Source organism: Enhydra lutris, unplaced genomic scaffold (genome assembly GCF_002288905.1).
Source record: "Enhydra lutris kenyoni isolate GAN:26980312 unplaced genomic scaffold, ASM228890v2 scaffoldscaffold74, whole genome shotgun sequence".
Classification (NCBI taxonomy): domain Eukaryota; kingdom Metazoa; phylum Chordata; class Mammalia; order Carnivora; family Mustelidae; genus Enhydra; species Enhydra lutris.
The window spans coordinates 6,067,920-6,078,411 of NW_019154158.1; the positions used below are offsets into that span (position 1 = coordinate 6,067,920).

A 10,492-nucleotide genomic window follows, 5' to 3' on the forward strand; every position below is an offset into this window, starting at 1 on the left:
ACTAGTCAGTGAGGTCTCATGGCCCTTCCCCCACTCACTGCTTATACAGCTCCCAGGGGCTCCTCTTGATCCTTTGGGTTTATTCTTACTCCAGTTTTCCACCACCCAAAGGAGCGCAGATGCCCAAGCTGACTGAAAATCAGACTCCATTCCAGCGGCTGCTAGCCCTGGACCTATTCCCTGCCTAGGCCTTTGCAGCCTACTGCCATTAGAAGCAGATTGGCTGGATATGTAGCTAGCTCTCCTGGTGGTGTCAAGAGGTCATGGGCTGTGTCAGTTCCTTCCCTCCCCTGGCACTGACTGTCATTTGAGGTGTGAGTCACGTGTGGAGAAGTCAGTGTTGGTTCTTGACAGTCTAAGTCAGGAGCCACACCCACTCCCCCACCCCTGCCTTCTGAGGAGCAAGCAGGTCAGGCAGACCTCAGGATGCCAGGTCGGCAGCCACATACCAAGGGTAGAAGGCACGTGCTAGGAATGCTGATTTCCCTACATCATTTTTTTTTTTTTTAAGTAATTTCTACCGCCAATATGGGACTGAAACTCACAACCCTGAGATCAAGAGTTGCACTCTCCTCTGAGCCAGCCAGGTTCCCCCCACCCCCGACATATTTATTTAATTTTTGAATAGGCAGTAAATTCATACGGTTCAGAAATCAAAACAGTATAAAAAGGCATACAGTCGGGCGCCTGGGTGGCTCAGTGGTTAAAGCCTCTGCCTTCGGCTCAGGTCATGATCTCAGGGTCCTGGGATCGAGTCCCGCATCGGGCTCTCTGCTCAGCAGGGAGTCTGCCTCCTCCTGTCTCTCTCTGCCTGCCTCTCTGCCTACTTGTGATCTGTCTGTCAAATAAATTAAAAAAAAAAAAATCTTAAAAAAAAAAAAAAAAGGGCATACAGTCCCCGTCCTCGTCCCAGCCCATGTAATCCCTACCACCCCGACAGTTAACTCTTTGTATTAGTTTATTTGTCCAACTTTTCTTACACAGAACATAGCACATTCTGTATATTTTTGCAGGGGTGGCAGGATTCGATGGGCTGATCATGAGAGAAGTGACAGTTGGGATGAGATCTGAATAATAAGGGGACATTCATGCTGAGATTTAGAGGGAGAGCGTTTCAGGCAAAGAGGAGCAACAAAAGTGAAGATCCTGGGGCAGGAGTGAGCTGGATGTAAACAAAGCACAGAAAGGAGGCCAGAATGGCCTGAACACAGTGCTGGGAGCGTGGTGTGAGGTGAGGAGAGGTCAGAGGCACAGGGCCAGATCCAGCAGAATTTTATAGGTCCTGAGTGGGAGTTTGGATTTATTTTAAGCACAATAAGAAGCCATTGTAAAGTTTTAAGCAGGGGAGTGATCTAGTTTTCATTTTGAGGTGATCACTCTGGCTGATGAAGGTAGCCTGAATTACAAAGCGGTGAGGTAGAAGTAGGGAGGCCAACTAAAAGACATACTTAATAATGAAGGTGAGAGATGATAGCTTGAACTGGGTTAGTGGCAGGACAGATGGGGAAAAGTGGACAAATTTAGGAGGTTTTTTTGGAGATAGGTTCTGTAAAGATTTTGAAAAGACTCAGCTATGTCTTTGAGTGAAAAATAAAAATCTACTGACAGTTGGATTAGTGACATTGAGAATGACTTCTTTTTTTTTCCCAAGATGTTATTTTGACAGAGGGGGAGAGAGCACACAAGGCAAGGGGTGGGGGCAGCAGGCAGAAGGAGAGGGAGAAGCAGGGTCCCCGCTAAGTGGAGTGTCCTATATGGGCTTGATCCCAGGACCCGGGGATCATGACCTGAGCCAAAGGCAGACACTTAACTGACTGAGCCACCCAGGTGCCCTGAGAATGACTTCTTCTCTTACAAGGTCTTTCTGCGTTTCCAGTCTTCGGTGTCTGTGAGCATCTTGAAGGCAAAACCTGTCTTTTGTATCTTAAGCACCTAGCAGAGTATTTGGGACATGGCATGCCATTTATTCATCAACTACTAAGTGCCTGCTGTGTTTGTCCCATGCAGATGGTGTCTCCACAGAAGCCTGGGAATCCTCTAACTTTGAGGGATTAATTTCAGAGTTTATCTGAGTTATCAAGAAAGTAAGCTGAAATACGATCTTTATGAAACTGAAAAGAATGTGATTCTGTGAGAAAATGACCCTACTTTGGAGGCTAGGCCTTCCCATTAAGATTCAGGACAATGCCTCAGATCAGCCCTCACAAGATAGGAGCTTGGGCCCCTACAGAGAGGACTCGTAACCTCTCACCAGGAGTTCCAGTCTTTTGTTTTGTTTTGCTTTGCTTTCTTACATTGTATTTCTGCCACTAATTCTCTTCCCTGTGTCCTCTCCACACATCCTTCCAGACCCATATCAAATTCTGTCCTCTCCATAAATATCTGCCCTGACTGACCTAGCCTAGAAAGATCTCATCCTCCTCTGGATTTGGCAGTTACTTTGTATGCAATCCAGTCGGCAGTTAATAATCAACTGCCTCATGTCATCTCTCCTATTGTCCTGGAATATTATTTATACCTCTTATTGTTACATAACTTTGTACTTGTTTGTCTAATGTCACAATCCATTTGGAATCCTGAGCGCAGGAAATCTGTCTGAAGCCTGTCCCTACACAGTGCCTTGACCATGGCGCATCTGTACTTTGCTGTGACCCCCGGGGACCCCTGGTCCTGGCAGCTGCTCAGGAGCTTGAGTGGCTTTGTGGACTTATCATACTCAGGCTCTTAGCTCTGGCTAATTCTCTTGTGCCCCTTTTGCCCTGCTCTTCCTTCTAGGCACCTCATTGTGAGCATGCCTTCTGCAATGCCTGCATCACCCAGTGGTTCTCTCAGCAGCAGACGTGTCCAGTGGACCGTAGCGTTGTGACTGTCGCCCACCTGCGCCCAGTACCTCGGATCATGCGGAACATGTTGTCAAAGCTGCAGATCGCCTGCGACAACGCTGTGTTTGGCTGTAGTGCTGTTGTCCGGCTTGACAACCTCATGTCTCACCTCAGCGACTGTGAGCACAACCCCAAACGGCCTGTGACCTGTGAGCAGGGCTGTGGGTAAGATTGCTTCCCTTCCTCTGCCCCACACAGTTAAGGGCCTTCCGGTTTATGACTTCCCCCCACCCCACCACCAACCACACTCCCCGTCCCCACTCTGCCATCTCCAGATCCCCTGCCCACCAGCTCAGGAGGTCTCCTCTGGATGTACGCAAGGAGTGTCCTTGGCCTCCCTGGCTCCCTGCCCCGATCTCACTTCCGTGATGCTTTTCCAACTATGATTTTTGCGCTCTTGCTTTAATAAAGGAAAGGAGGCAACAATTCCCTGTCGGTGTGCTAATAATAAGGACTGATTTCCTTTATTCTTCCCTGTCAGCCCGGTACCCCCTTTCTCTTTTTCAGACTGACTGCTCTAATTTCTAGGCTTCTCATATTTCCTCTTGCCCTGTTTTTGTTTTTGTTTTTGTTTTCCCTTTCTTTGGGGTGTGAAGTATTTGATTAAATGCTGCTAGCTGGGGCCGTGAATCTAGGGCTTCTCAGGAGGAATGAGTGTACAGGCAGAATCTGTAGGAAGATAGGAGAGCCATGTGGTAGATAAAACACTGTCTTAGAAAGGGAAAGAGGCCCAGAAAAAGTAGAGAGCAAAGGAGTACGGGGTGGGGACGGGGAGCAGAGCTGGGGAAAAGGAAGCGAAGGGAATGAGAGGGAGGCCTGCATATTCGAAATCTGGGCTAGGAGAAAGCCCTCTCATCAATTTCCTGCCTTTGCCCACATGTCCCATTGAATGCTCCCGTTCTGCTCTTCTTGCCCACTCTGGGTGGCAGCCTGGAGATGCCCAAAGATGAGCTGCCAAATCACAACTGCATTAAGCACCTGCGCTCCGTGGTGCAGCAGCAGCAGACGCGCATTGCAGAGCTGGAGAAGACCTCAGCCGAGCACAAACACCAGCTGGCCGAGCAGGTGGGCCCCAGAGAACATAGGCATGAGCCTGTCCCTAATATGCAGATAAGTGCGTTAAACAGATATGTAACTGTGCGTAGCTGTGTGTGTGTGTGTGTGTGTGTGTGTGTGTGTGTGTGTGTGCGTGCGCACGCATGCGCACACACACGCCGTGCACATGTGCGGGTAACTGGGGGTGAGGAGCGCCCCTGTGAGCATGCAGGTCTGCACAGGTGTGTGTGCGCCCAGGGAAGGGGATACTTTGCCTGTGGCCTGGGAGGGAATCAGCCTGGAGCTCTTCTCCCTTTCCTTCATCCCATCAGTGTCATTCCTTCACCTAACATTTATTACATGCCTCCTCTAAGAAGGTACCCTGCTAAGCACCAGGGATAAGGAGCTGTGAATGAGACTGTCACATCTCCATCTTCATGAAGCTTCCAGGTCTTGGTGTTCTTCAGAGCCCTCAGTCACCCTCGTTCTAAGACAGACTTCTGTCTTTCATTTGTTGTCTGCGCTAACCATCATCTCTGACTCTTCTTCGCTCCCACAGAAGCGAGATATCCAGCTGCTAAAGGCATACATGCGAGCTATCCGCAGCGTCAACCCCAACCTGCAGAACCTGGAGGAGACAATTGAATACAACGAGATCCTAGAGTGAGTGTCACTCAAGATGCGGAGTCCCTTGCTCCATGTCCTTGCACCAAGCCCTGAATGGAGGAGGAGCAGGGGAGTGGCAAAAGTAGGGTAATAAGAGGGCTGGGTGGGGGCCACCGCTTTTCAGACATTGGGATGAAGGACAGGAACAGAGAAGAGGATAACTTTCAGCCCACTAGAGAATCTCTCATATTCTTTTGGGTGGATGGAAGGGAGAGCTTACCCAAGGATGCAGTCCATCCAGACTTTAGCAAGTACCTGCAGGTACCAAGCCCTGCATTAAAGGCTGTGGAGGGCTAGGAGGGCCACGAAGAAAGAGATAGTGTCCCTGTCATCAGGTAGCTTACAATCCAAAGAGAGCGAATGCAAATCCAGGAGAGTGATCCAAAGCGCAGCACACACATGCAAAGTCTAAAATCCCTTGCAGAGCCGGAGTCCTGTAAATTCTAGGTGTGAATCAATAAATGTCGTGCAAATAGCGCCACGTGGGGCACAGGAACTGGGGCTTCAATCAGTACCCATTTGTTGAACACTTAGTTTGTGCCAGGCGCCGTAGGTGCTGAGTATTGGGATTTTTAAGAAAAATGACAGAAACTCTTCAGTTGTAGAGTTTAATCTGGTGAGTGAGTGACAAGTAGTGACTCACATGGGACCAACCAGGGAAAGATGTGGAGTTTCTGAACCAGTGATGGAAAAAGGAAGATGGAAGATCAGGGTTAGGCCGAGTGCAGAGTGGGTGGTCCTTCCTATTAGGAGAGAAAGCTTAGTGCAGAGAAGGGGGATGAGCTGGAGTGACCGTCTCCCACCCTGTCCACACAGGTGGGTGAACTCCCTGCAGCCCGCAAGAGTGACCCGCTGGGGAGGGATGATCTCGACCCCAGATGCTGTACTCCAGGCTGTAATCAAGCGCTCCCTGGTGGAGAGTGGCTGTCCCGCCTCTATCGTCAACGAGCTGATTGAAAATGCCCACGAGCGGAGCTGGCCGCAGGGTCTGGCCACCCTAGAGACAAGACAGATGAACCGGCGCTACTATGAGAACTATGTGGCCAAGCGCATCCCTGGCAAGCAGGCTGTCGTTGTGATGGCCTGTGAAAACCAGCACATGGGTGACGACATGGTGCAGGAGCCGGGCCTTGTCATGATCTTTGCGCATGGCGTGGAAGAGATATAGGAGATCTCCATGGGCTAGCAGGAAGAGATGGAGACCAGAAGACCCATCACTCCAGCAGCCGGCCCCTGAGTCCTCCCTCCTATCCACAGTTTAGTGGCCTACATGTGGGCCGCACCGTTTCCCTGTTCTGGCACTGAAGGGCCCAGGGCATTCTGCTCAGCCTTTCAGGTGGGAAACCCAGATTCCTTCTTTTTGCTTAATTTCTTCCCCTAAGATGTCTGTAAATTTTCAGTCAGTTTGGGAAAAGTCCCCACCTCTATATCTCTTTTCCTGCCCAGGGTCCCTGGTTCTAGATATTTTTAGAAAGCACAAAGAATTCCTTTTCTCTAGAGGATCAGGGCGGAGTGAGGACTATCTGATTGTTCCCCCTCCTCCAAAACCAGGGAATTGGAGCGGGCAGGCCTGTTGACACTAAACAGCATGAGAGGGCAGCTCTGGGGAGCAGACATCCTGAAGAAATGGTAAGGGTGGAATCGAAACCCTAGAAATATGCAGTGAGGCCAGTAACCGGCCCTGAGGGGAACTGATGGCCCTTACGGGAAGACTGGACCTCTGTGCCAAGCAATACCCTGTCCAGCCCACCTGCTGGGCGCAGGCTCCTGCTGGTTCTGCAGGTGTGCAGGCTGGGATGCTGGAATTTTCCAGATGAGCTCTGCTTTCCTACGTTTTCTCAACGTTAGGGAATGACAGCGTTAGGGGTAGGGGATTAGTCTGTTGGGGTGGATGTGCCCAGCAAGAAGCAGCTCTCTGGCTTTTGCTGAAATCAGGTAGGCACTGCCTACCTGATAATAGTTCCATGGACCCCTCTCCAGCCCTGTGATTCTAACCAGTTATTTTGATAATTCCTTTGTTTGTATTTCCTTCCCTCCCTTTTTTTTTTTTTTTTTTTAAAAATGGCCTGGTTTTTGCTACCCCACTTTTCCAGCCCAGCCACATTGTTGGCTATTTAATTTATTTACCTTTTTTTTTTTTTTAAGAAAGGAAAAAGAAAAAAAAAATTAACAAAGCTTAAAACTTTCTTTTTGATGTTCCTATTTTGGGGATTCTGGATAGGGTGGGCCAGGGGTGGGGGATCTGTTTTATATTTTTCCTTTTCAGCACAACCTTTGGCTTTAATATAGGAAGGGCCAAGGGAGTTCTCGGCTGAACCTGTTTGCCCCAACCCTCCATAACCCCATCTGAGACGAGGCGCTTCCTCTATTCCAGTGATGGGTACGACAGTCCAGCATCGATGCCTGTGCCCTCTGGAGAACTTTGCTCCCAACCCTTCCATGGGTCTCCTTGTTAAACTCTGTTATAGAGTATTAATTTTGAAGACATTTCTACCCCGCACCCCCGGTTTCCGTGGAGATCCAGAATTGGGTTCTAAGCTGCACTAGGCAAGATGGGAGAGACGTGATGTCTCTTTGTCTCTGAGTACAGGCTGTGCTCTGGCTTCGCCCATGCCCTCTAAGGACTTTAGCTCCATCTTCGGCTACCTGGACATTCCTTGATCCCTAGGGTGGCTGGTAGAGGAAGAGAAAGGAGGGGATAGAGGGTGTGATTATTTTAATAAGCAGGTGGGAGAGGGGTTGAAGAGATAGGGCCATATAACAGCTTCTTCTTTCTCTGGAGTCTTATTCCAGGCCAGCTTGCTGTGGGCCTGGGGAGTTGGGACATGGCTCCACTGGGAATGGGGTGGGGTGAGGGTTATAGCTTGAAGGGAGTAGGGAACAGTCCTGTGTTCCAGCTCCAGGACCTTGTGCTCAGGAATTTGAAATCGCTGCTATACTTAGTCTGGTTACTACATTTCTTCCACTCCCCTCTGCCCTCACCTGCCTTACCAAGGCCTATACCCTCCTGTTGTCACCCTCAGACGGAGCCAGGAAGCTCAGTTAAGGCTTCCCTCCCCTTGCACTAGTGTCTCTGCGGGTTGCTGGTTGTGTTATATGTGCTATTCCATGATGTTGACTGCACTAATAATAAACCTTTTACTCAACTCTCAATTCTTAATCCAACATCACTCCCTTTCTCGTGATGCTTTCTCCTCTGCTTTGGCCTTTCTCTCACCTTATTTCTTGCTTTATAACGTACCCTTATCTTAGAACTAAGCTCTGTTTTAGCAGGATGTCTGTCTGGGAGTGGGCACCTCACTTTTTTGCCCTTTGTGACCTCCTATCACCCTCCCTCCTATCTCCTGTTCTGTAGTAGCCGACATGTGTTCTTCCCAGCATTTGCCTTTGCCCCAAATTCCATGTCTTCCCCTAAGTGCTCCTGGAGTTTTAGGACAGTTTCTACAAAAGATATGCATACACCCTTCTCCATTGTCCCACAAGCACCTTTGTTCTGGAATTTGGGATTCCATTACCCAGCATCTCCAAACCAAGAAAGGAAACATGAGGCAGGGGGGTGACTGTACTGTTCCGGTTGTCAAGTCTCGATGACGCCTGACCCAGGCGTTTGCTGCCACCTGCTCCTCGGTCTTGAGAAAAAGGAAATCGTCCCCCACAGTAGTATATTTTAAATTTGTTGATCGTTTATGATGCACTTAATGTACATCCATTAGCTCTCTAGGTACTCTAGTGAGGCTAAAAAGCAAAAGGGTGCAAGGACATCCCTGAGCCCACGGCGTCTGTTACACTTGCGTGCACACGAGGTCTGATGCTTTATGGTGAACACATCACACGGTGGAGCAGCAGAGGCGACACGCGGGCTATCTAGTGGATATACAGTATCTAGAGAGATGAGGAGTGCTCTTGTTTTGCCTGATGCTCCTTCAAAATTACTTTCAGGACCTGCTGCTTGTTCTTTTGAGTGTCACAAAGGGTGCTGGATCTTTCTTTTGGGATAGATTTGGTTTGGGGGAGCAATACTCACTGGATATATCGTGCAAGGAACTCAGGTGGGGATGGGTGTCATGTAGCACAGTGGAACCTGCTTTGAAAGCACTTCCTCCACAAGGGAGATAAATATATGATAGAATAAAACGTAATCAATGTGGTAAGTAGATCTGCAAGCATTATGTGAACAGAGGGAAGGGAAAGGCACTGACTCAGATGGGTACCAGGAAACACGTTTCCAAGACTTCTCTGTTCTGGATCAGAGGTTGGCACACTAGAGCTTGTGTCCTGCTCCCTGCTTTTGTAAAAATGTCTTACTAGAACACAGCTATGCCCATTTGCTTATGTGTTATCTGGGGCTACTTTTAGATCACAGCAGCAGAGCAGAGTAGTTCCACAGAACTACGACCTAAAATATTTGCTGCTTGGCTGTGTAGCAAGTTTGCCAATCTGTTCTAGACTTTGAAGGCCAGGAGAATGGGCGGGGGAAGTATGAAGGTTAGTTTCAATTTTTTACCTCAGTATTTTAATTTGAAGAATCAACATTTTCTACATTACTACCATAACAAATTCTTAAAATTAATATGTACATTTCTCCAGTTGTCTCAAGAAAAGTACTTTTATTTATTTAATTTAATTTAATTATAATTTAATTAATTTAATTTATTTATTTGAGAGAGAGCACACAAGCAGAGGGAGAGAGGAAGAAGCAGGGTTCCCGCAGAGTAGGGAGCCTGATGTGGGACTCGATTCCAGGACCCTGAGATCATGACCTGAGCCAAAGGCAGGCACTTAACTGACTGAGCCACCTAGGTACGCAAGAAAAGTACTTTTAGAGCTAATTTTTGTCCAGCCCTGGATCCAATCCAGGAAGCATGCATTACACCAGGTTATGTGTCTTAACTATCTTTTATACCTTTATTTTTATTTTTTTAAAGCTTTTATTTATTTATTAGCACGCATAAGCAGAGGGAGAAGCAGGCTTCCCGCTGAGTGTGGAGCCCGATTCAGGGCTTGATCCCAGGACCCTGGGATCATGACCTGAGCCGAAGGCAGATGCTTAATGACCAAGGCACCCATATACTTTTTATTAAAGATTTTATTTATTTGAGAGCGCACAAGTGGGGAGGAGATGAGAGCAGAGAGCCGGATGTGGGACTAGATCCCAGGACCCTGGGACCATGACCTGAACCTAAGGCAGACACTTAACCAACTGAGCCACCCGCAGGCGCCCCACTCTTTTAAAAGAAGATTTTATTTATTGAGAGGGCTTGTGTAAGTTGTGGGGAGGAGACGAGGAAGAGGGAGAATCCTAAGCAGATGCTGCACTGAGCATGGAGCCAGACATGGGGCTCCATCTCAGGACCTGGAGATCATGACCTGAGCCAAAATCAATAGTCTGATGCTCAGCTGACTGAGCCACCCAGGTGCCCCATTTATACTCTTAATCTAGATTCTTGGAACAACCTTTTTTGTAACAGTGATCTGTTGAAGAGATTGAGCCAGTTACCCTAGAGAACGGTCTTTTGGATTTGATTGATTGCTACTTCACAGTGTCCCTTAACTTCCCCTATTTTTTACTAAACAGATCTAGGGTCTGAGAGATTCAAGTTAAGCAGTTTTGGGGATAGAAGAGATCACAGGAGAGGTCTTTATGTTATGTAACATCAGGAGATAGGTCCGGTTGTCCCACCATTAGCCTGATTTCTTCATTTATACTTGCATTGTTGAGAAGTTTTTTTAAAAGCTGGCTAGGTACCCTGAGAGAAGGGGATAACTAGCAGTGCACCTCAGATAGTTTGTTGCCCCACAAGAACAGGGGCCCCACACTGCCAAATCTTATTTTTTAAAGAACCATTGGCCATCCTAGTGTTTATGCCCAAAATTGAGCCTAGTATTGGCTCAATTAAAAAATATACTTG

At 48.1% G+C, this 10,492-nt stretch overlaps 1 protein-coding gene across 3 annotated transcripts in view; it reads left to right on the plus strand.

Moving 5' to 3' along the window:
- Positions 1-6,634, plus strand: part of LOC111160168 (ring finger protein 41) — a 28,593-nt gene extending 21,959 nt beyond the window's left edge. For all 3 annotated transcript variants that reach the window (XM_022523053.1, XM_022523055.1, XM_022523056.1), the window contains 4 exons: positions 2,776-3,047; positions 3,812-3,947; positions 4,477-4,580; positions 5,400-6,634. In XM_022523053.1, the coding sequence (XP_022378761.1) occupies positions 2,776-3,047; positions 3,812-3,947; positions 4,477-4,580; positions 5,400-5,751 (864 nt within the window). In that variant the 3' untranslated portion in view covers positions 5,752-6,634. The remainder of the gene's footprint in view (positions 1-2,775; positions 3,048-3,811; positions 3,948-4,476; positions 4,581-5,399) is intronic.
- The last annotated feature ends 3,858 nt before the right edge of the window (positions 6,635-10,492 follow it).